The sequence below is a fragment of the Rhineura floridana genome, chromosome 3 (assembly GCF_030035675.1).
Source record: "Rhineura floridana isolate rRhiFlo1 chromosome 3, rRhiFlo1.hap2, whole genome shotgun sequence".
In the NCBI taxonomy this organism is placed as follows: domain Eukaryota; kingdom Metazoa; phylum Chordata; class Lepidosauria; order Squamata; family Rhineuridae; genus Rhineura; species Rhineura floridana.
In genome coordinates this window covers 35,922,849-35,949,485 of record NC_084482.1, presented here as the reverse complement: position 1 = coordinate 35,949,485, position 26,637 = coordinate 35,922,849, and the positions used below count along the sequence as shown (strand labels likewise).

The 26,637-nt window shown below is 41.9% G+C and overlaps 1 protein-coding gene across 7 annotated transcripts in view; it reads right to left on the bottom strand.

The window, feature by feature from the left end:
* Positions 1 to 26,637, bottom strand: part of STXBP4 (syntaxin binding protein 4) — a 211,224-nt gene that overhangs the window by 138,690 nt on the left and 45,897 nt on the right. For all 7 annotated transcript variants that reach the window (XM_061615297.1, XM_061615301.1, XM_061615300.1 and 4 more), the window contains exons 8-11: positions 20,872 to 20,966; positions 13,654 to 13,750; positions 12,036 to 12,145; positions 10,408 to 10,497 (exon numbers count right to left, since the gene is read on the bottom strand). In XM_061615297.1, coding sequence (XP_061471281.1) covers positions 10,408 to 10,497; positions 12,036 to 12,145; positions 13,654 to 13,750; positions 20,872 to 20,966 — 392 coding nt within the window. The remainder of the gene's footprint in view (positions 1 to 10,407; positions 10,498 to 12,035; positions 12,146 to 13,653; positions 13,751 to 20,871; positions 20,967 to 26,637) is intronic.

Here is a 26,637-nt window from a genome sequence, read left to right as displayed (position 1 = left end):
ATGAATCAGTCAAAGGAGACGCTTAGGGACCAAGATACCAAATTTAAAATGTTAAAGAAATACCATACAATTATCAAATTTAAACTGGAAGACCTGGAAAACAGAAATAGAAGATCCAACCTTCGTTTTAGAGGGGTGGACGAAAATGAGGAACAGGACAATGTTAAAAAATTTCTTACAACATGGCTGATGACATTGCTGCCTGATTTTCCCCTGGAGGAGGAAGACTTCAACATAGCCCACAGAGCCCTCAGACCAATACGCAGAGAAAGCCCCAGGGATATAATAGTATGTTTTGCCAAATATTCCAAGAAAGAGGCCTTACTTAAAAGTCTCAGGGAGAAGGGGGAAGTTAAATACAAAGACTCCACAATTATGGTACTTCAAGATTTTGCTCCAGAAACGTAAGAGAGAAGAAGAAATCAGAGACCTTATACACTTATATTGCAAAAGGTGGGGCTAAAATACCACTGGGGCTTACCATTTAAACTTATAGTTCCTTACAAAGGGATTACACGCATGGCTTCAACAGAAAAAGAGGTAGCAAATATATTCAAAATATTACAGTTGGAACAACCAGGAGAAAAAGAATCAGAAAAAGGGGATCAGGTTGGAGAAGCAGAATTAGAAGAGGACAATGAGGATTTTGAACTGATCAGATGAAAAAGGCAGAACAGAGGGAGACTGGAAAACAGAGGAAAAGGAATGTGCCCCCTATTTGAGAATTCGAATCTGCAATGCAGTCTTTGAAATCTTCCAAACAGAGGCAGATGAGAAGGAGCATCAGATCATCATAATAGTTTCAAGCAGAGTTATATCTAAGTTGAGTTAGGGCAAAATGTAAACTAAAGGTCCAGGTTGGTTTGTGTGAATGTGAACCATTCCCCCTCATTAATATTATTTTAGTTTAGTTTAGTTTACTCCCCTTCCCCCTTCCCCCACCTTTTTAAGGGCATATAGAAATAATAATGAAAATAATGGCTGGGATGAGGTTTTGTCCCGCGTTATCGTCCTATGAGGTAATAGGTCGAATCCCTGCAAGGTATAATTATTTTTCAAATTCTTCAAAAACTGGAAGTAGAAATTAATTCACTTGGTGACACATAGAAGTGCACCTGAGGGGGAGAGAATCAGGTCTTACAGGAAAGGCAAGGGAAAGGGGGAATAGGAAAAGGGAAAAGAAAAAAGGGAAGGGGGAGGTAAAAGAAGGAAGGCACGAGAAAGAGTTATATAGTTAAGTTATAGGTTAGTGAAAAGAGAGAGTTAAATTAGAAGAAATAGGTGAGGTTATATTCAGGATTAGTATTATAACAGGAGAATCTCAACACTTAATATTAATGGAATGGGCACGGTCATTAAAAGAAATAGATTAGCCAAACTAATCCCTAATGCACTGAAATTACAAGAGACACATAATGTCATGGCCCCGTCAGAGGACTCATCAGACGAGGATGACTCAGAAGTAACAGCAGCAGACCAAGAAGCAGCAGACCCAGAAGGAGAAACGGAGGAAACTCCTGAGAACCCAGCTCCTTCTCCCCCTCAGCTGCAGAGCACCCCAGACACAGCTGAAGCCCTTCAGCCAGACGCAGACAGTGAACAGGATACTCCCACCTCACCTGCAGAACGTAGACAGCAGAAGGTCAGGCAGAAGAGGGGCAGGCCTGTCCACTTAAGGCCAAATCGCTGAGGGCTCACACCTGCTGACAAACCTGCTCCTTAAAAGTCAAACCTTGGCTTCAGCTTGTTGCTGACCACAACATCAGGCGTGGCTTCGTGTGTTTCTAGTTTCCCTGAATCTTATCTTGGACTGACCCCTTGGCAATTGAACCCGGACCTCTACTGACCTCGCTTCTGGACTTCTGGCTTGGCACGTAAGCTTAGGACGGGCCTTGCCCTTATCATGCTTCATCCTCGTTAGCCTGGCAGATTTACAACCAGACTGCCAGCTAAGGACTTTCCCGCCCTGATAACTACCCAGGAATTTCCAGCCCCCACCGGCACTGCTCTCAGTGCAGAGCTGACACATAAGGCCAAATTGGCAGATGGATTTCTAAAAGGAACTCAATGGAAACATAAATTCCTGGCAAAAGGGATCAGCAAAGCCAGAGGAGTAGCGCTTCTTTTTCATGAAACTCTTTATTTTGAACCTAGTAGACAAATGCTAGACCCTCAGGGTAGATTTATCTTTGTAGAAGGAATATTGGAAGGGGGCATGAAAACTACATTTGTGACATGCTGTGCCCGAAACAAAGAACAAATGCAATTCTTCCAAAAATTGTTGAGAAAACTACACAAATTCACAGAGGCAAATATAATTCCAGGAGGAGACTTGAATTTGAATATGCAGGGATTTAATCCAAATAAACTGATAAAAGGACAGGATGCTTTAAGAATTTCCAAAAACTTAATGACAGGGAGAAAAACGACCCCCAATTTAAAGCAGGTTGTAAATTTCTATACTCTGATACATAAAGCAGGCTTAAGAGAAGTATGGTCAGAGACTCATACAGAAGATTTCAGCCATTCTTTTTACTCCAGACCACACTGAACTTTTTCTAGGTTAGATGCCATTATAGTCTCAGAAGAACTACTACCACTAGTACAGCAAATAATGATAGGAACAATTAAAGTCACTGACCACGCTTCACTAACGGTGGAAATCATGAGTAACAAATGTGAAAAACAAATCTGCCCAAAATGGAAGTTACACCCAACACTTCTCTCCTCTCTTCAAAGTAGAAATAAAATTCAAGAAGGGCTGTAGAACTATTTTAAAGATAATATGGATGAAGGAATCAGGGAAGAAATTAGATGGGAAGCAATGAAAGCAGTGATCAGGGGGCAGTATATAAGTGAGTGGGGGTTTATCCAACGTACACGCAAAGAACAAAAAAAGAGATTAGAGAGGGAACGACAAGACTTAGTGGCTCGTTTTGAAGCAACGGGTTCGCAAAAAATCAGACAAGAGATGGAAAAGAAATGATCAGAGATTGATTTAGCTGAAATAGCTAAAACAATCGTAAACATGATTTATTGTGAACAAAAATATTACAAACATGAAGGCAAAGGAACAAAACATTTAGCTAAGAGAGTTAAAGGAGGAGGGAAAACCGTATCTGCTGTTTAAAATTAAGAGAATCTAATGTCCTAACAAATAATAATATACAAATAGGAGAGGAACTAGCTAAATTCTATGAGGAGCTATATAGCAACAAAAAAGGGGGAGGAGCAGATAATATAAGACTACATGGACAGGGTCAGACTTCCAACATTAACACAGACAGACAGAGTAATGCTTGAAGATCCAATCTCAGAGGAAGAGGCAAGGGCAGCAATAAAGACATTAAAGGTAAACAAAGCACCAGGACCCGATGGATTCACCAATAATTTTTATAAACTTTATGGTGCCATTCTCATCCCTCATATGACTAGATTATACAACACAATAATGACAGGGGCGATGCCCCCAACTTGATCTGCATCGCACACTGTATTGCTACTGAAACCAGGTAAAAATCCAACTCTTCCAGAATCATACCATCCAATAGCTTTATTAAACTCTGATTAGAAAATTTTTGCATCAGTTCTTGCTAATAGATTAAAAGCAGTGATTATCAATTTGGTTCATGCAGATCAATATGGTTTTATACCTGGTAGATACATAGCAGACCCAGTACGCCGTCTATTTTGTTTGTTGTTATGTGCCTCCAAGTAGACTACGACTTATGGCGACCCTATGAATCAGCGACCTCCAAGAACATCTGCCAGAAACCACCCTGTTCAGATCTTGTAAGTTCAGGTCTGTGGCTTCCTCTATGGAATCAATCCATCTTTTGTTTGGCCTTCCTCTTTTTCTACTCCCTTCTATTTTCCCCAGCATTACTATCTTTTCTAATGAATCATGTCTTCTCATTATGTGTCCAAAGTATGATAATCTCAGTTTCAGCATTTTAGCTTCCAGTGATAGTTCTGGTTTAATTTGTTCTAACTCCCAATTATTTGTCTTTTTCGCAGTCCGTGGTATCCGCAAAGCTCTCCTCCAACACCACATTTCAAATGACGCTGCCTATTTAGTATAATAAAAATATGCCGACTCAAGGGGGCTCCTTTGGCCATAGCGGCACTGGATATTTATAAAGCATTTGACAGCGTGAATTGGAAATTCTTATTAAAAGCACTGAAAAAATTTCAATTTGGCCCTAAATTCATCTCAGCAATGCAAGCCATCTACACTTTGTCCACCACAAATATAAAATATAATGGGATGGAATCTAGAACAATAGAGTTACAAGCAAGTACAAAACAAGGCTGCCCACTGTCTCCTTTGCTTTTTACCCTTGTGATAGAATTTCTGGCTAGCAGACTTAGGGAGAATAACTAAATAGCTGGAATTAGAATGGCTCAAGAAGAACATCTTATCAGCGTATATGATATGTGGCTTATGCTATCCAAAAGAAGCTCTGCCACACCTTCAAAAAGAACTAGAGGATTTTGGGAGACTGGCAGGTCTAAAGATAAATTTATAAAATCAGACCTCATGTGTTAATATCCCACCTAAGGCACAAATTCAAATATCTCAGGTTTTAGGAATTCCATTAGTACAGTCCCACCTTCGCTACCTGGGAGTGAACATACCCAGAAACCAAAAAAATAATAATTCCAAATTAATTATACAAAAATATGCAACAGGTAGAGGAAGATCTTAAAAAATGGGCAAAACTAAATATGTCACTATCCAGCAAAATAGCAGTTGTCAAAATGATGATAGTCCCGAAGTTTACATATCTTTTCTATGTTCTCCCAACGCAAATTAAAAAAAACACGATTGACAATCTGGCAGCAGAAAATTGAACAATTTATTTTTAAATCAAAAAAGCCCAGAACAGCAAAAAAAACAGATACAAGGGAATAGGAGAGGGAGCGTGGGGAATCCCAAATTTATTTCTTTATTATGAAGCATTTCAGATTCATCACTTAATCTCTTTTATGGATATCAAATCTGAGAAATATTGGGTACACAGAGAGATATTTACAAAAACTTCACAATCCTAAAAGCTTGCCTTTTATTAAACAGGAAATAAGAAAAAGCACCAAAAACATAAATACAACTATGACACCAATTTTTGGGGTATGGAGATATAGGAAAGAGATCTTACTTCTGGGAATTTCCCCCTTAATCCCTATTTGCAATCACCCTGAGTTTTATAGGTCAGACAGAGAAATAGAGGATAAAAGCCTAATTGACATATACAGATTAAAGGATTTTTATACGAATGGACTACCTTTATCATGAGATGAATGGAAAAATAAATTTAAGGAGATGGGTGTGTCATGGATTTGTTAGTATCAACTTAGTACTTTTATTAGGAAACATCATATTATAATGCAGGGAACTAGACAATTAACAGAAGGGGAGAAACTAATGTTAAGTATGGAGGGAATGGAAAAGGGGGCGATTTCAAAATTATATAGATTTTTGGTAAATAAGGATATGGGTTCCAACTCAATTTTAAAACAAGTATGGGAATCAGACCTGAAATGCCAGATTGAAGAAGAGGACTGGAATGATATGTGGACAAAATTCCCATATAGAGCTATTTCGACTTCCTATAGAGAAACAGCCCTAAAAGTAGTACAAAAATGGTATTTAACCCCCCTGTATATAGCACGGATCTCTAAAAATAGCACACAAAAGTGTTGGAGAGGATGCGAAGTACAAGGCTCCTATTTACACATGTGGTGGGAATGTGATAAACTCAAGGGTTTTTGGCAGGAGGTGTGGGAAGAAATACAGAAATTGACAAAACAACCATGTTACTTCAGGCCTGAATTAGCTTTATTGAACATTTTTATGGGGCAAAACACAAATCTACAATATAAAAGACTTATAAGATTTATGCTGGCAGCAGCCAGATTGACGATTGCCAAATATTGGAAATATCTGGACGGTTTAACACTGCAAAACTGGCAAAAGAAACTATGGGAAATCGCTCTATTAGAGAAGTTAACACAGAAAATAAGAATGGCGGAGGGAAAAAAGAAAAGTAAGGATCCTTTTGAAGTGGATTGGTGGCCTTTTATCTTGGCTGCTACATTGGACACTAGTTTGGGACCAGTGCCTTACCCTTTCAGATCGTTGTGGATATCTTAGGAATGGAAGTTTCTCAGAGAAGAAAACTACAAAATAAAATCTTGAAAGTTAATAGTCAGTAGGGGAAAGGGAGGGAAGGGAGGGTGATAGGGGTTGGGGAAAGGGAGGGAAAGGGAATTAATAGGTTTTTTGTATTATTTTGTAACTAAATACATGTTAATGCAAAATGGAAATAATAATAATAATAAAAAAACAGGCTCCCAATTCTAACCCATTACCGGCTGCTAATTTGAGATGGTGGAATTCACTAGCAAGAAGCGCTGTAGAGAGGGAGTATGTGATTTCCCGGTCCACTACCACTTGCTTAAGTGTGGTTAGGATAGCCCTGATATCACGTCTGCACTGGCTGACTGATCGTAAGGGACTTCTGCAAGTCCCCACTTCATCCTGTTACATCACAAGGGAATGCAATTTATTTTACTGCAAGCCACTCATTTGATGCGATGCATGGATTGGTTCAGGCTGCACTTTACAGAGATGGGAGCAAGAAGAAAGAGGACGAGAGTGGAGAGAGAGATGAAATCTGAAAGGTAGCACAGAAAGGAAGGTTTATTGGCTCAATGCATGTTGAGAGATTCTTCCTCAGGGGCACTTAAATGTAATATGCTGCCATCACTGAGGTTACCAGAAAGAAATGAAGCAGCAGTCAAGCACTGCTGTCCATCATGCCTGAATCTAGCTCCGTTACCTGATGAATTTCATAAGGAAGAACTAGGATCTGAGTTTGCTTTTTTCCTCCTCTCTTCCAATCCCTTTTCCTTTTCTGTCATATCTTTTGATCTGTCAGCCTAAAGGCAGGGATTACATTTCTGATCACTGTAAGCCTCTCTGGGAGCCTACATCTGGCTGCAAAGTGGGGCAAAAATTCTTTTAAATAAATACATAATCTAAGTGCCCATGTGGAACCATGTCATGAAACATGTTGAGTCAATAAACTTTCCTTCCTGTGCACCTTTTGCGATTTCATCTCTCCCTTTTCCCCCTTGCTTTTTAAGAGACAGCCTGAAGGACCCCGAGTGTGAGACTCTATACTTTCTGGCTTCTACGATTTTACAGCTGGCTAAATGTTCTTGCTAAATTCCATCCAATCAAAGGCTCACACCCCCAAATCCAGAAAGACCTACTGTTAAAAATGATCAAAATGAAAACAATGCAATGGCAAATTAAAAACATTTCAGCTGTAGTAGGTCACAACTGGCAATAACAGTTGCCACCAGCATTGAGGACTTTTTGTGGAAGTCTACAGAGAATTTTATGCTGGGGACATGTCCAAGGGACATAACCAGAAATGTTCTTTTATTACTGAACAAATTAAGTCTTACTACAGGCAGTCACACAGAAACAGTGATTATTCCATGAAGCTGGCAGAGCACTACTGAAATCTAAATTATGGAGTGGGAAACCTTCTGCCAGTAGAAAATTAAAGAATGCCTATAATAAGTAACAGTTTAAAGAGAGGATTTCTCCCTCCCCCCCAAAAAAAGCTCTTGTTTAAGAACAGAAATACATATCTTACTTATTTGTGAGGAAGCTCATCTCCATGGGTATAAGAAAATCAGTTTTATAGACTGAGCAATAAAATGAAGATTCCCACTTCCCAAGCTCCCACAGATTAGCCTATCATATATTTGTCAGATTTGGGTTAAAAACGCATAGAAGGAGGAAGAACCATTTAGAAAGCTGGGAGCCTTTGAAAGACAAAGAGAAAATAAATATAAATAAGTAAATAAAAATAATAGCATGAAACCAGAGCAGCAACATCTCATTTGATTAATTGATTAGATCAACCAACAAGACTTTTCAATAAGTGCCCTGATGAATTGGGTATATATTTAAAAGCATTTTTTTTTACATTTTTATCCTGTCCTTCTGCCAAGGAGAGTACAAGCACACTCATTTATCCTCACAACAACCCTGCCAGATAGGTTAGGCTAAGAGCTACTCACTGGCCCAAGGTTACCACTAAGCTTTGACGTTAACCAGTCTCTTTAATACAAGTTCCACACTCTAGCCCAGCATTCTTCAATCTGGTGCCCTCAAGATGTTGCTGGACTCCAGCCAGGGTACAGTCTGAAGACATATGAGGCCATCATCTTGCTAACATTAAGCAGGACTGGATCTAGTCAATGGCTGGATGGTCTTTTATCACCCAAATCATCTGAATGCCTTAGACCGTGAGACCCTAGGGGACAAGACCATTAATAAAAAACTGTTGTAGTCCACTCTGAGGATAGGGTAGGATATAAAAAAAAGTTTAAAAGCTAACGCAAAAGCTGATTTGTGGTTGAGGCAGGCCTTCCTTAGAGAAGTAGAAATAATAATAATAATAATAATTTAATTTGTGGGTCGCCTATCTGGCCAATGGCCACTCTAGGCGACGTACAATTTAACAACAATACATTACATCATAATAAAATACATCATAAAATACAATATAACAATAAAACAATAAAACAGTTCCAGTACAGAGTAGTAGGCTATTGGTCGTAAAAATTTAACCCTCCCCGTAAGTCCCAAAGGCCTGTCTGAAGAGCCAGGTCTTCAAAGCTTGGCGGAATACATTCAGGGAAGGGGCATGTCGAAGGTCATACGGGAGGGAGTTCCAGAGAGTGGGGGCCGCCACTGAAAATGCCCTCTCTCTTGTCCCCGCCAACCTAGCTGTTTTAGTTGGCGGGATTGAGAGAAGGTCCTGTGTGGCTGATCTTGTTGGGCGGCATGGTTGGTGGCGCTGGAGGCGCTCCATCAGATAAACTGGGCCGAGACCGTATAGGGATTTAAAGGTTAATACCAACACCTTGAATTGGGCCCGGAAAATAACTGGAAGCCAGTGTAGGTCGAACAACACTGGGGTGATGTGTTCCCGGCGGCGACAGTTTGTAAGCAGTCGAGCCGCAGCATTCTGTATAAGTTGTAATTTCCGGACCGTTTTCAAGGGTAACCCCACGTAGAGTGTATTACAGTAATCCAACTGAGAGGTGACCAGGGCATGTACCACCAGTGGGAGCTGATGAGCAGGAAGGTAGGGCTGCAGTCTACGAATGAGGTGCAATTGATACCAAGCTGCCCGGCTCACTGCCGAAATCTTAGCCTCCATGGACAATCAAGAACAACCCCAAGGCTGCGGACCTGGTCCTTCAGGGGCAATTTCACCCCATCGAACACCAGGTCAACATCTCCCAACCCTCCCTTGTCTCCCACGAGTAGCACCTCAGTCTTATCAGGATTCAACTTCAGCCTGTTCCTTCCCATCCATCCACTCACGGATTCCAGGCACTTGGACATGGTCTCCACAGCAGACTCTGGTGAAGATTTAAACGAGAGGTAGAGCTGAGTGTCATCTGCATATTGGTGACACTGCAGCCCAAATCTCCTAATGATTGTCCCTAGCGGCTTCATATAAATGTTAAATAGCATGGGAGAGAGGATAGAGCCCTGTGGCACACCACAATTGAGAGGCCAAGGGTCTGAAACCTCCTCCCCCAATGCTACCTGTTGATGCCTGTCGGAAAGAAAGGAATGGAACCACCGTAGTACAGTGCCTCCTATTCCCGATTCCTCCAGGCGATGTAAAAGGATACTGTGGTCGACAGTATCAAAAGCCGCTGAGAGATCGAGGAGGACAAGAAAGGTGAATTCTCCCCTATCTAATGCCCTCCTCATATCATCAACCAGAGCGACCAATGCTGTTTCAGTTCCATGTCCAGTCCTGAAACCCGATTGGTATAGATCCAAATAATCCATTTCATCCAAGTGTGTCGACAACTGATTAGCCACCACTTGCTCAATGATCTTGCCCAGGAATGGTAGATTCAAAATTGGGCGAAAGTTATTCAAAACTTGGGGATCCAAGGAGGACTTCTCTAAGATGGGCCTTACAATTGCCCCCTTGAGTGCTAATGGCATTACACCCTCCTCCAAGGATGCATTGACCACCGCCTTAATCCCCTCGCCCAATTTCTCTTTGCAGCTCACAAGGAGCCACGATGGGCAAGGATCAGTTGTCAAAGGCATGCAAGGCAGTCCCCTAATCATCTATTTCTTAAAATCAAGCAAAATAATTCTAACACAATAAGATCCAGGAAATTGTGACAATATGGTAGAAAGAATGCACAAACTCCAGTTGCTATGGTCCTTTACATTTGTATTATTCATTCATTCTATTTATAAGTACACATTTTTACAAGGAGTACTTGCAGCGCATTTAGAAAGAGATGAGTGTATTTTGTTTAAAATGAGTAAACCAAAACTATTACCTTCAATTTATGTATTTCTTTTAGAGCTTCACTTTTCTCTTTCCTAAGTTCTTCCATCTCATCTCTTTCCGAAGGATCATGGGATACAAACTGGATGTATTGAAATATTGGGGGGGGGGGGGGAACACGACAAATTGTTAACACATGTAACATAATCATTAGGTCAATTGTATCCATCATAACACTTACATATTTTAACCCAGTTTGTTAATAGAGTCCTAGATTGTCCTGCTGTTTGAATAAATCAACTTGCAAAATTAACAAGTATAAAATTAAGCAGAATAATTAAAAAAATCTAACAAGCTTGCCTTCTATTTATATATACGTTTCCATCACAGCCCTAATTTATCACTTAATGGCAGCCTGTTTTTTTTAGAAAAGCTCATAAGATAGTTTTTTTTAAATTTTAAAATGCAAGATCAAACAGTGGCTTACAATGTTAAACCCACAAAATCAACTTGAAAGAAAACAAGACAAAAAACAACAATACTAGCAGTAGAAGAGACCAATAAACAATACAGATTGAACCATACAAAATGGCTGTTCTCTCTCAGTTGTTCTCAAAAGCCTTCTTCTAAAGAAAAGTTTTTACTTGCACCTGGGAAGACAGTAGGGAGGAGGCAGTATGAACTTCTCTCAGAAGAAAGTTCCAGGGCATCAGGGCTGTCATCAAAAAGGCCCTGCTATTGGTGGAACCTGATTTAGCCTCCCCAGAAGTTGCAATATTTTAATTCAGGGATGGGGAGTCTGTGGTTCTCCAGATGTTGTTGGACTCCCACTCCTGTCAGGCCCATCCACCGTGGCCAAAGGCTCAGGGATGATGGGCAGCTGAACAACATCTGGAGGGGCACAACAACAAACAAATTACATGTTATTTTATTAACACAGTTGGGAGTAACGATTGAACAGCCACGAATAGCCACAATAAAGCATTATTACAGAGCATTTCTGGGAATTACATCCTGCACATTAGATTGCTGGAAAGGCACTAGTGGGACTAGAGTCCCTCAAAGAAGCTTTATGAAGCTCTGTTTAAGGAGGCAATCCTTCAGATGGCATTTGGCTAGTTGAGGGGCCATAAGCAGCCGTGTAAGTGTTGCTCCACCAGAGGAGAGGATGCCTGCTAGCAGGGTGGCATTTACGCTACCAGAGGCCTTTTGGTATACCCAGGGAAGCTCTGTGAGCACAAATCTCCCACCAACATTGTTCTGCTGTGATGGGGGCTGAAATGGTGCATTCCAGGGATGTGTATGGCATATGGCAGAGAGTCTGAAGAATCCTAAGCCTGCCTGTTCTCTCAACATGCCCTCAACTATGCCAGCCGAACATCTGGTGCAGTTAAGGGAAGGGGTGGGGGAGCAAAAAAAAGGAAATGCAAAGGAAAAGCCCCTCTCCAACCCATTTCCAACCCTGAACCTTGTGAGATTGCAGGTCTTAGGAAGTGGTGGCAGCTCTACCACAGAACCTCTCCCAGCCCCACCACAGAATTGCTCTGAAAATGTATTTGACACCCCCCCCGGCAAAAAAATGACAACAACAACGCTGCAACAGCCTTAAACAAAATAAGCTCTGTTAATGACCAAGATGTTTAAATGCACAGCACTCCGGAACAAAGTGGCACTACTTACCTGTGAATCTAGTAATCTGGCAATTTCATGGGTATTAAATGTTGATGGTCCTTGAGCGCCTGCCCCATCTAACTGCAAACAGAATAGATTTCTTGCCACCTGGACAAAATCTAAAACAGAGGTTAAGTTAGCCTAAATCTGCAGGATCAGCAGCAAAAGAATCCATTTAAAGTTCCTTCCCAACATCCAACTGCCAGTATAACCTTTACTATATATTTTAGGTCTTCATTTATCTCTTTCCTATGTTTCTCCCTATCATCCATTTCCTATAAAGCACTGGATACAAGTTGCATGTTGCAAAGTTTGTATGCATACAAAATGACAGCAGGACCTTTAAAAAGGTAGTTAGCTTAATCTCATCCAATGTAACTTTAATTTTTAGCAATGCTAAAAAGGTTCAGGTTAGATGAGAAAGCTTTAGATTCACACACTCTCTCCTCCCATACTCATACATTGAGCTTATTGAGATACTTCTTCTTTAGCACAAATCATAAAATTTGAACTGGCAAACTATGAGTTGTACTTCCCCAGTGGGGAAGTGTTCCTATTTTTTTGTAAAATACCCAGAGTGCAATAGCTATAAGGTCTCTAATAAATTTAGCAAACAAATAAAATTATGCAGTGGGTAGACATTCCCAGATTTGAACAGGCTCTGAAACAGTCAAGGTACTGCTTTGTGGCACCAGTCCTTATTTTTTCTACTGACAATCAATTCACCCATTCTTTCACTGGAAATCTTAATACTCTTCCCCTTTTCATTAGATACATTTCCCTTATCCTACATTCCCTCTTTTTCTCAAGCGCACATTACGTCTGAATCAAAGTGCAAGAGGGGTTTTAACCCAAAAGTCATCCAACCGAGCCAACCACCTGGTGCTGTACAGAAGGCAGGGTTGGGAAATGGATCCTTATCTACACTTCCCCCCATGGCACTTTGGCAAGTGGGTGGGGCTGTCCAGCTGCCAATCTCCTCACATAATTATGATGTCAGGTGACAACTTTGAAAGGGCTTGCTGTTATAAAGCCCCTTTGAAGTTTGAGTGCAGGCACGATTCAAACAGAAGTGCCCAGTTGGGTGGAGCCACAATGTTAGCTTCCTGGCTGGGGGTGGGGGGAAGGTTGGTGTGGTGCACATGCACCAGTGGAGCCAATCCAGCGCTCCCCCTGGTATGCTCACACTGCACCAGTCAGCCCACTTCCTCACCCCTCTCCCCCTGAAGTAAGTGGCAGCAACCCCACTGCCAGGAATCTAACATTGCAAGTCATTTCTGGTTTCAAACTACACCTGCAAAAGGATGCATGACATCAGGCGTAGGGCAGGTGGCTGTGATTTGGAGAAAACGGCCGCAGGTATCAAAGTGTGGCCCACGCAGGAGATAAGTAGGTTCCATACCTTAAGTTCCCCACCCATGCTGTACAATAAGAAAATGTGTCCCCCTCCCCCAGCAAACAAATGGGGAGAGGAACCCACAACATTACATAGAACTGCCCAATACAAAGTCCCATGGGGCATCCTATCAAGCCTAGACCGCGCTTTATTATCACAATAACCAAGACTGTGCAGAAGCTTTTTATATATTGTTTCCTGCTACATTTTGCCAGAACTCTCCTTAATTACCTCCAAAAGACACTGTTTCTTCAGAATCCTTTGGAAGCTGCTGCTTTAGGATTTCTTGCTGTTCTTTTGTAGGTTGAATCCCAAGATAATTCAGAGCCTAGACGTAGGATTTGTCGAGAGAGAAAGCACAGGGGTTTAAAGTTTTCTTTCTTAAAACAACATCTGGCTTTACCTGTTAGCGATGAGGATGATATCTAACATCACACAAGCGGATTTCCTCTTCTGCAAGAGGACTTCACCTTCCTCTTCACACCCTGAAGCCCCTCCCCATAATCTGCTCTGGAGGATGGGGGACCCTCCAGAGCAGATTATAGACATGGGGGTGTCCAGGGTGGGATTGGGGGTGGAGAGAGAAAGTCCCACTGTGCAATCAGGCATCATTGGATACTACCCAGAAATCCTAGGACCTGTCCTTAATTATACTTTTTCAGACTGTTTGAATGCTCTCACACTGCTTAAATGTAGAAAACCAGCATGTTAGGGAAAACAACTAGTTCTTCTCTCTGACACCAGCATGGCTGTGCCATGTGACTTCTCTCTGATGATTCAGGAGAACACATTAAAAAGAACCATCTACTGGCCTGATTTGCATGTAAAGTTAAACCAAACCATGGTTAAACATGAATGAGGAAGCATCCGAGTGCATGGAGCGATACCTCTCCTCCCCCAGTAGCTAAGGAGCAGCGGGGGGGGGGGGATGAAGCAGCTGCAATGTTCACTCCACACATTCAGAATGCTTTCTTGTTTATATTTAGCCATGATTTGTGTATTACAAATCAACTGGGTCACTGTGTTGATCAGCCCCACGTCATGTGCTCATTTAACTTAGCACTGGCACTATGACTGCGGAGTCTCCAGAGCACACACCCCTATCTTCAAGCAACGGGATTTTCACGTGTGCATCCTTTTGCATAATCTGAGCTACCTGAATTGAGTGAGGTGGCATGCATGCACAGAAACCCTCTGTGCAAACTGGAGAGCATATGATGTTGCATATCAGCGCACAGATGCTGGCTATATTGACAAAGCTAGGAACAGGACAGTATAGTGGTTACAGTGTTGGACCAGGGCCTGGGAGACCAAATCCCGAGTCAGCAATGAAGCTCACAGGGTGACCTTGGGCTGGTCACTGCCTCTTGGTCAAACCTACCTCACAGGGTTGTTGTGAGGATAAAATGGGAAAGGGGAGAATCAAGCACATCACCTCTGGCTCCTTGGAGGAAAGGTGGGATATAAATGAAATAAACAAAAACAAACAGGGGTCGAATGGGATGAGTAAAGCACTGCCTTGCCACTTGAAGTCTCTCCGCAACACCGTAAGATGTGGTGCATCCATTCCTCCTATATGTTCACAGAGCCAGAAGTTTTATATACTTGTAAGTGTGTAATGATGGAACTGAAAGCTTAATGCTACAAAATACCCTTATAAAATACAGTAGGGCCCCGCTTCCCGGCGCTTCGCTTCCCAGCATTCCGCTAATGTGGCGGCTTTCATTCCCCATTTTAAAGCCAATTTTGCCGCTTTTGCGGCATTTTCACACGACGCACCCCATTACACTCAATGGGGTTCCACTTTACGGCGATTTCCACTTTATGGCGGGGGTCCGGAATGGAACCTGTAAATGCCTGTAAAGCATTTAAGTAGCACTCTGGAGCATTCAAAGCAGTTCATGCACATTATCTCAATACAACGTAAGCACACCTTTATCCTTTCGATTCTGCCTAACCCATCCTCCTCATAAATTGCACAATGCAGAAGGACACACATAATGCACAAGAGGCTGAAACGAGAGCTCATACACGCTTTTTAGACACAATCCAAACCTGGCCGCTCTGTAACCTCCATTCATTCCAGCAGGCTCCTACTGAAATGGTTGTGGAAAATTCAGAGCGGCAGTGCCAGGAGGCTGTTGCCCTTTCTTGGCAGGAGGGACTTCCTATTAGAGAAACATAACCGGGGGGGGGGTCAAGAGGCCTTGCAAATTACACACATTGGGGTCATTTGGCAGCTGGTTTCCCACACTTGAACAAAGGTCTGAAAAGAGACAAGGTCTTAAAGTATCTTAAAAGTAGTGTACACAGTATGAAAGCTCTTGGTCTTCTAAAAACATACAAAAAAGAGAGCAAATTTGGAAGCCAGTTCTTCAAATGCATACACAAAAATGACAAGAATTTTAAAGTAGTCGGCCTTCAGGCTTATTATTATTATTATGCTCTCAATATCATTGAAGGAAGAGAAGAGAGGTAAGAAAACAGCAGTGAGTTTCTTTTGTACAATAAACTTGGAAAATAACTGGTGATAAAGGCAGCAACAGCACTCTGATAAAAGCACCTTGATGAAAGAACTTGAAAAGAAAAGAAAAAGTTGTATCACTGATAGCCAAACACTTTTTTCTCAAATTAGAGATGTTTCAGAGAAAGAAGAATGATTAGTAATGGGGGACTTGACTTCAACTGCCCTATAATCTGCTGGAAGACAAACTCTCCTAAGTATGGAATCTCCAACAAATTGCTGGCATACTTTGCTAGGAAAACTTCCTTTTCAGAAGGTAAAGGAAGGAATAAGAGTATCAGTTATCCTTGACTTCATCTTTACCAACAGGGAAGAATTCACACCTTCCAAAACAATACTCAAATTGAAATGTAGCTGTCCTTTGGAACTCACATTTTCCTACATTTTGCAATGCAGTTCTTCAATTAAAACAAGTGCCTAAAAATGCACACACTAATGAAAACATACAAAAATGCATTATACTATGAAAGATTGCTTGCAAGAATGTGCATCTTAGGCACGATGGCATACAAAAAAATGTTCATCGAAATGTGCATTATAATGCTGATTAATTTTCCATGAGGACTTTTTTTAAAAAATTGCAAACTGATGTGGAAATGTGGAAAACTGAATTTAAGAATGGAAAAATGAGAAACTGAGAGGAACCAAAAATTGATAGACTGCCAATCCCTAGCTAAAAGCAACAATAGGGGCTTTCCGGATAAAGTTGAAGTTAAGGAGGATACGGTAGGCCTGAAGCTCAGTAAGGACTGTGAAAAGTTAACACGTGGCAAAGAGAAGGAGGAACTGCTTGACTCCTATTTTGCCACTATCTTCTCCCAAAAGGGGAACTGTGTGCAACTGGTGATGGGGTGAGGACTGCAGTTCAAGATTGATAGGGAACTTGTCAGGAAAATACCCAGCTACCTTAACCGAGTCTTCAGGGTCAGATGAATTGCATCCTAGGGTAGTAAAAGAACTTGTTGGTGTACTCTCAGAACCGCTGTCTATCATCTTTGAGAAATCCTGGTGAATGGGTGAGGTGCCGCATGACTGGAGAAAAGCAAAATGTCCCAATTTTCATAACAGAGAAAATTAAAAGATCCGGAAACCACAGATTGATCAGCCTGACTTTGATACTGGGGAAGATACTGTAACAGACTGCAAAGGAGTCAAGTTGTATCTTGATAACAATGCAGTGATTAGTAGCAGCCAGTATGGATTTGACAAGAATAAATCCTGCCAGATGGACTGTCTCTCTCTCTTAGTGGATTGATTGTGAAACACTTGTGGGTGTGGATGCAGGTTTATAAGCTAAGGCTTAATACAGACAAGACAGAAGTAGTATTGATCAGTCAGAAACACTGAGCCGCGACTGGAAGTTCAAACTGTTCTGGACAGGGTTGCACTCCCTCTCTGAAAGACCAGGTTTGCAGTTCTAGGGTGCTCCTATACCCTGCATGGATTGCCAGCGATTGCCACTTCAACTGCCTAGCTTCAACTGATGGGCCAGCTGAGCCTTGTCCTGGAGAAAGCAGATCTGACCACAGTTATACAAGTCTCGGTCACTTCCATATTGATCACTGCAATGCACTTTATGTGGGCTGCTCATGAAAATTGAGCAAAACCCAGAGCTGGTGCCTCTTCCTGCATGAACTTGCCCATCAACCGCAGTCATCTTCAGAGGCAGGGCTTTCCACTGGTTGAGGAACTCCCTTCCAAGAGAAGTTAGCATGGCTCCTTCTCTGTTGTCCATTAGGTGGGCAGTTAAGACATTTTTGTTCCACCAGGCTTTTACTGTGTTCTAATTTGATCAAGTTAGGGTTTTCTTTATCTGTTTTGTTTTGGCTCTGAATGTTCCTTCTGTTTTATTGATATTTTAAGTAAGATTTTGGAACTCTTTTGTCAGCTTGGAAGGGGTGAAAGGTGGGCTGTAAACTCATAAACTGGCAGCTGGCTGGGTTGTAAATCTGCCAAGGCCAGGAAGATAATGGGGAAGAGACGAGGGAAGATCAGAGGAGTATTTCCGAGTGCACGTACCAAGTCAGTGTCCAAGAAGAGAAGTCAAGGGGGAATTCCGGGTCCAGTTAGCCAAGAGATCAGTCCAAGGGTCTGGGTTCTGGGTCTAGCGTGGAGGTCACAACCGAACAGAACCCACGGAAGTCAAGAACTGCCTTTTAAATCCCGCTCCCTAAGACAGGTGCAGGTAATCAGCCCTCTGGCTCCCAAGAGCTTGCTGTCTTAAATGGCCAGACTGGTGGCATTGTTGCATTACTTGCTGGTGTCTTCGCTCCACAGAGGGGAGGGGAGCCTCCTGTTCACTCCCTGAACCAGGGCTGTGGAGTCAGTACGTCAAACCTTCGACTCCGACTCCTCTATTTTTCTACTGTCCGACTCCGACTCCTTCATAAATGGCAAATGTATATTGATTTATATTAAAATATTAATATTAAAATATTAATTTTATTTTGAAGCCAGAGTCGGTACATTTCTACCGACTCAGACTCAAAATTGCTTCTGACTCCTACTCTGACTCCACCCAAAATTGCTTCCGCCTCTGACTCCAACTCCACGACTCCGACTCCACAGCCCTGCCCTGAACGGCGTCCTTGGAGATTCCACTTATTCCTTCTTCTGGGTCTGCTGCTGCCGCCCTCCAGTCTTCCTCCTCTTCCTCCTTTGAGGACTCACCCGAAGGGGGCATGACCTCTTTTTAGAGCCAGAATGCAGTAGAGAAATATTTTATAAAATAAAACAATGTATTTGTGTGTATGGGCAAAGCTGCCCTATTGCATACAGTTCATTGCTCCAACTCACAATGAATCTCATGCCTCCATACTACCCTCCCTGCATGTTATGGAGCAGTCCCTATTAAGGAGTTAAGTAGAACCCAGCTCCTCCACGCAGCCAACATTTGGGGAAGCCACATCCATGTCAAGCCAAGCTATATAGTTCAAGGGGAGGCCCTTCCATGCCCTCACATAATACTACCGACCTGCGTGCTCCTCCCAGGCCTGTAGTGTGTTGCACCATGGTCAGTGGTGGCATGCCCAAGGGGGTGGGGCTCTGCTCAGTTCTTTCTGAGAAGCCAATCTGCAACTTACTTTTAATGCACAGAGGTGGTGGGGAGTAGGGAAGAAGCAGGACTGCAGCCTGCAAAAACCCCTGGAAAATTATAGGATGACACGTCCACAGTGAACATTCCTACAGCCATGTCAAGCAGTGAATTTGGCTCCAAAAAGTCTAGCCCTTTTCTCCAGTCACACTAGTGTGTAACCTCCCCTATTTAGATCTCAGTAATATATATACACAAACACACTCACTCCTCTCTCTGTGTGAGGTCTTAAGTCAAGTCCAAGGTGAGATTCATTTAGTTGGCAACAAGAAAACACACACAACAATTTCATATTGTAGCCACAAAATGTTTACAACTGTTGGCCAAAATGGGAACCTTCCAGTTACTGTAGCCAGAGACCTACAGTAACAAATTGTGAATTTTAGAAAGATGCTAGCCTGAGTATATTTTTTTTAAAAAAGACAACAAGGAGCAATGCCAAAGAAAATTAGTAGTCTCACTGAAATTAATGGGATATAAAGTCAATGGGACTTAAGCATGACTTTCCCTAGAATTGGGCTAAAGGTTTTCTATATTTTAAAATGAAATAGCATTACTTGACTATTGCCTACCCAGTAAAAGATACAGCCCAAGATCAAATTTAAGCAGGAAAGGGTGGTGGTGGAATCTACAAATAATTGCAAGGTACTAATTTGTCAAGTGCTGACACTACTGAAACACAAGCTTGGTAAAGCTTGGTTAAAAATTGATCTTAAAATGATTATGCCACTCTTAAATATAAAAAATAAAACTCTAAACAGTTTGAACATTCAGGAAATGTATTATCACTTGGCTAAGTCTGAGACAGAAGCATCCTATAAAAAAGAAATAAAAACTTGTTCTATATTATAATATAATCACAATCATGTTTATGTATTGCCATTTACATGTACAATAATACTAACATTGATCACACTAAACATCCCTCAAATATACATTTACTGCCATAAAATGGTCACAAGCAATCACCATAAAACAACATGTAACTAAAAACCATCCAATGAACAAGAGAGAGACAGATCTCAACATTTAAATGCTTGGATGTATAAAAGTCTTAGCTTGGCACTGAAAAGATGTTAAGATTGAGAGCCAGGTTGGCCTCCCTGGAGAGAGTATTCCAAAGATGGAGAGCCATTACAGAAAAGACTGGAAAAATCAAACATCATGAACCTGCACATGCAGTAAATCCTACACAGCCCTTTGGAGCATGGGCACAACCCAAGGAAGAAACTGACATGTGCACGTGGGCATCGCATGCATAGCTGGAGCTTTCTTGAGAGCCTTTGGCTTGCATGCACACCCTACATTTAAAGCACATGACTTCCTCCAAAGAATTCTGGGAACTGCAGTTTAAGGGTGGTGGGAATTGTAGCTTTGTGAGGAGTAAACTACAGTTCCTAGGATTTTTGGGGGTGAGGAAATGTGCTCTCAATGTGCTCTCAATGTGTGTATGCAGCCTTTGTTGAAGCAGCTCTTTATTCTGAAAAGGCAACCTACTCATCACTTTAAGTGGCTTGTCTCCTGCAGGAGCAGGAGGGAGGCACAGAATGAGATATTTTAGCTGAAGTCCTTCACTGTGCGCAAAAATACTCTAAGCGGTTCTGATGCTAGGAAAGGAAACTACAGCAGCAATGGTAGCATCAAATTCTGGCAAACATTTTCATCCAGCCAGATCATTTCAATCTCTACTAAATAATTTCATCAGGCAACAATGTTGATTCAACATAGCAAATTGTAGGTCTGACGAGTATTATTTACCCAAGTGGAATAGCAGTTTCTGTCACCAAATTACTGAAGCAGCAAAGGTAAAAATAAGATGGGAGATATTTACCATCTCTAGTTTATCTGCTTTGATACGAACGGTGGGGTTCAGGGAAATCTTCCTCCTTTCTGGTCCATAAACATTGTTCCAGGTGGGGTCAACAGCTAAGAGACAACAGGTCGCATATTAATTGGAAATCTAATTGGAACTTTTTCTGCTGAAGGATGTGTTCTGAACTCCTGCTGTTTAAACAAACGGAAGCGAATCACCAGAATACCAGAATTGATTCAAGTTTATCATTTCCACCCCGTAAATGTTAAGCAAGATGCTATTAAAAATGTCAAATGGAAACTTATGGATGTTGCTGAAATACTGGTTGAACCTCTTTGAACTCATCTACCAGAACATGAGGAAGGGATGGGAGACCTCACACAAAAACCTGGAGCATAATTGGCAAAGGAGCTGTGGATCAAACAGCCATTATTGAAGGCTGTATTATAATACAGGCACAAGGCACAATAGCTCCCATCAGCCCAAGTCAGAACAGCTGTTGGGTGGGGAGGCAACAGCAGCACCAAGATCTAAGGCAGGTTGTGTGGAGAAACTACCCAATATTTTAATGTATTTCCTTGGAGTAACAAATGCCTAAGGGTGCCTTGATACAATAGACATGTTATTCACCAATAGGCAAAAACCTTGCGGTTTAAGAACGTACCTATAGCCCACAGATATTTCTATCCAACTTTAAAAAGCAGGGAAATTGGGCAGCTCCAGTGAATGCACCAGGGGAGCAGGAGACCTGACCTCCTCTCTGAGATATTGGACTGCCCTACAAAGTTGTCAAAATGCAAACACAATTTGGGTTGGTCTTTCACAGTGCAATCCACTTCCTGTGTAGCTTGGAAGAATTTGGTAACATGTGCCTCTGAGCATATGGTGAGTGGTGGCAACACCTACCATCTCCAAAGATGGAGAATTATATTTTTGTATGTTTGTTGGTGTTCTTCTTACTTTGCTTCTTTCCTGTGTTACTAATGTTTCTACACAGAATCTAATCTAGAAAATTTTATTTCCCTCATTATTCATCCTAGAAATCTGTGTCAAATTTATTGTTATTAATTTCAAAGCCTTTTACTGGTCAGTGTCGTATGATGGTGAAGACAGCCTTTTGTGTTTCAAATTGGAGGTTATGGTCTATTTCTATTTTGGGTGCATTAACCGTTGAATCTGAAACTGCAGTTTGATGTAAAATCAGACTGATTCCAATATGTTGCTACTTCAGCAATGACTCTAGTTGTTGGAAAAAAGAGGATGCATGTTTTCAGCCTACTATGTTTCAACCACTTCATTTAAGGCAAGGTGGGCATGGGTCAATTAAAAACATAGAGCACACTTAGCATTTTGCTAGAATATATTTCACCTCCCACTGTTTTATCTTGTGCAAACTGAGACACTCCTGAGGTCCACTGGAGACTATTCTGCAGAACAGTCAGTGCAATTATTCCACAATTTTTGGAGCTTTTTTTAGTGTTGCAAAGTGTTGCTGTACCTCACATATTCACAGAAACAGAAGCAAAAGAGAATGTTTTACTATAGGAAACTTCACTAAAATTGCAAAGTAAATCAGACATATTGAAAGTGACCATCTAAACTATATCAACTGTCTTAATAATGTTGCTTCTTCTCTGCTAAAACAAGATCAGCACAGCACATGTCTTCTTTCTATTGTTTGGGCTGATTGCAGGTGTTGCCACCACTCATCATATGCTCAGAGGCACTTGTTACCAAATTCTTCCAAGCGACACAGGAAGTGGATTGGACTGTGAAAGACCAACTCAACTAGTGTTTGCATTTTGACCAATTTGTAGGGCAGTCCAGTATCTCAGAGAGGTCAGGTCTCCTGCTCCTCTGGTGCATTCACTATAGCTGCTCAATTTCCCTGCTTTTTAAAGTTGGATAGAAATATCTGTGGGCTATAGATACGTTCTTAAACCGCAAGGTTTTTTTGCCTATTAGTGAATTTCTCTGCTTTTTAATCTGTGAGGCAAGAAATGGGATCCTGTGCAAGTTTGCTGAGAATGGATTGATCATTTGCGTGCTTATTGAGTTCAGTGGGATTTACTCCCCTGCAATCATGCTTAGGACAGGTGAAACTGACCACAGGGGATGGGGACCAGAGGAGGAGGAGGGAGGGGAGGAAGGGCAGAGGGGAGAAGGGGGATGGGTGCAGGCAGGAGGGGTAGGGGAGAAGGACAGGTTTGATCATTTGCATGTTTATTGAGTTCAGTGCGATTTACTCCCGTGCAATCATGGTTAGGATAGGTAAAACTGACCAGGGGGGAAGGAGGGAGGGCTAGAGCGGGCAGGGGAGGAGCAAGAAGGAAAAGGGGAGGGGAGGAGGAAGGGAGAGGAGAAGGGAAGGAGGGAAAAGGCAGGTCTGATCATTTGCATGCTTACTGATGTCGATGGGATTTACTCCTATGCAGTCATGGTTAGGATAGGTAAAACTGACCACGGTGGTGGGGGAGGAGGAGGGGAAGGGGAAGGAGAGGATGGAGAGGGGCAAAGGAAGGGGGACGGCAGGCTTGATCATTTGCATGCTTATAAAGTTCAATGGTATTTACTCCTGTGCAATCATGCTTAAGATAGGTAAAACTGACCATGGGGAGGAGGAAGGGGAGGGGGAGAAGGGGGAAGGGGATTGGAAGGGGAGGGAGGGACAAAGGAAGGGGGAGGGAAGAGGCAAGAGGGAGGGTATAGGAGGGAGGAGAAAGGAGGGTGGGTTTGATCATTTGCATACTTTTTGAGTTCAGTGGGATTTATTTCTGTGCAGTCATATTTGAAAATGGAAATGGACTGCCTTCAAGTCGATCCCAACTTATGGCGACCCTATGAACACGGTTTGCATGGTAAATGGTATTCAGAGGGGGTTTACCATTCATTCAGAGGGGCAGTGACTTGCCGAAGGTCAAGCAGTGAGCTTCATGGCTCTGTGGGAATTCGAACCCTAGTCTCCCAGGTCGTAGTCCAACACTGACTTGGGGGAGGGGAGGGGAGTTGATTGGGTGGCCAGGGTCTGGGTAGAGGGGAAGCCCCTTTCCTTTCCAAAAGAAAACACTGTGAATAGTATCTTTTTCAGTGTTTCCTCCACCTTTTTATTCTACAGAAGGCACATGTAGTCTCTCACCCAAATGTAAACCAAAGCTGTCCCTGGCCACATCCACACCAGGCCTTTATTTCACTTTAGGCAGTCATGGCTTCTCTGAAAGAATCCTGGGAAGTGTAGTTAGTGAAGGGTGCTGAGAGTTGCTAGGAGATGCCCTGTTCCCCTCACAAAGCTTCAATCAGAGTGGCTGACTGCTAAACCACTCTGGGTCACTGGGCTCTGTCAGGGGGAAAAGAGTCTTCTCTCAGCACCCTTCTCAGCACCCTTCACAAACTACACATCCCAGAATTCTCTGGGGGAAGGCATGACTGTCTCACATGAAATTAAAGTCTGGTGTGGATGTGGCCCCAATTAGGCAAGCCAAGCAGCTGTGAGGCTTTTAGAACACTGACAGTTGGTTCTTACTGAGCATGCCCGACACTATCATTCAGTTCAATGCAAACTTCCTTAAATTAATTAAAAATCAGCCAGGCATTTTTTTAACTTTTAAACTGCAGAAGATGAAGGTCAGAGTATGGGGCAAGGTCATTAATAGGATTACAGGTACTCTGTGAACATGGCTGATTTTTAATGAATTTCAACAGATTATGAGAACTCTGACAGAAAAACATCCAAAAGGGGTCTTTTCTCTCTCTTTTTACACTTGAACTCTCGATTCTCTCTGACTGTTTTGTGTATTGCCATGAAAATTTACAGGGTTATTAAGCACGCATTTCTGAGTTCAGGACTATAAGTTTTGTAAGGTTTTGTTTTAAAATGAGCTTATGGGAAGCATCAGAACGGCATGAGGGGTATTTTCAATTTAACATTGCGGAATGTGAAAAATCCACGCTGGCTATAGTATACAGCCACTCTCATGGCTGTATAATTTTTGTTCTATATGCCAACTGTAAACAATAGCATTCAGTAGAAGACATCTAAAGTGAGATCTTCCTGGAATATCTCACCATTCACAACATTTTGTACCCACCAGAAGTTTTTCACTGCGAGGCAATTTGTACAGAAAATAATCACAGCTTTGCCACTGTACATTTTCCCCATTTTTAGTTATTCAAGCAACAGACATCACAAGTTTGCAATGAAACCTGGCCTTTTCCCTTCACAAAAATACTTTAAAAAACAGAGCTCCAAACATAAAAGCTAGCCTTGAGGAGACCCAAGTTCAAATCCCCACTCGCTCACGAAACCCACTGGCTGACCTTTTTCCAGTCAACAATTCTCAACCTAACCTACTTCACAAAGTTGTTGTGAGGATAAAATGGGGTGTGGGGAGAATGAAGACAATATACATAGCCTTGAGCTTCTTGGACAAAAGACGGGATATAAATATAATAAAGAATTAAATAAGAGGGGACATGGAGATATGTAGGGCCCATACATCTGAGGGTTTTTCTGGCTGTCCTGGGAGAATAGGACACAGCCACCACATCAGTGGCATATTGCAAGAAGGGAACCCCATTGATGGAAAGATGTTCTTGCCGATGTGCAACAAGAGCATAAAACATCATCTATGAAGAATCCAATAATTGTGAATAAGATTTTCATTTATTTATTGAACAAATGTATAAGCTGCCTTTCAAAAATAAAATTCTTCTCAAGGTGATTAGCAGACAATATATCTCAAAATACAACAATAAAACACCGTTAAAAACACTTAAAACACAAGAAACGCTTCAACACAGTATTTATCAAAATTAATTAAGTTTAATACTGCATAGCAAAACAAGTGCAGCTACCAGAACCAACCCACAGTATCAGTCCACATCTAGGACATAATTAACTGCTGTGGGCCATAATAAAAAGGTGGGCTTTTATGGTCCAGTTACAAGTACAGTATCCAGGTATGGGGCCTGTCTCATATTAAGTGGGGTCATATTCTGCAACTGTGTGAGGCCACCACCAAAAATGCCCTATCCGTGTGTCCATCAGTCTGATTTCCTTTATTGCCAGGCACTGCAACAGGGTTCCAGAAGCTGATCTTAGGATATGAGCAGGCTGGTATGGATGCACATAGTCTTCAGGTAACAACCTGATCCATCACAGTTCACTTTCTCTTCAAGATGGCAAATAATCATGGCTGAGACCCAAAGAGCTGCTTCAGATCAACCCAAGAGCTCAAGTATATTCCCTGGATCTATAGACTTCCTGCCTTCAAAAACAACACCACCACCACCACAGCCATGCCATATCACAAACTGTTTTTGAAACTTCCCTCCATTTCAAAAGAGGTTTGTCAGGTGGAATGGACAGCTGCGTGCTATTCTAGACACACATTTGATGTCCTCTTGGGCACACGGAATTTGCTTTATGAACTTCTCAAAAAGTTAAGGATGAAATGTTAGCATGTTAACATTAAATGTAAACATACTGCCACATTGTGATGCCATCTCAGATCCAGGGTTGAAAAGATGGGCACAAAAAGGCAACTCTTTAAATGGAGCACCAAGTGCGGGTGAGGAGAGACTATCTAGAGAAATGCACCAAACCTCTGGTTTTTATCTTTCTAACATTTGCATCCCAACTTTCTTCCTTTATGGAACCCAAGGGGATGTACATGTGATTCCTAGGCAGTCACCCATCCAGGTATTGACCTGCTCCAAACCCCATGAGCTTCAGTGAGGAGTTGGCTTTATGTGCCTTCAAGCCATACACTGCCTAAATATTTACAG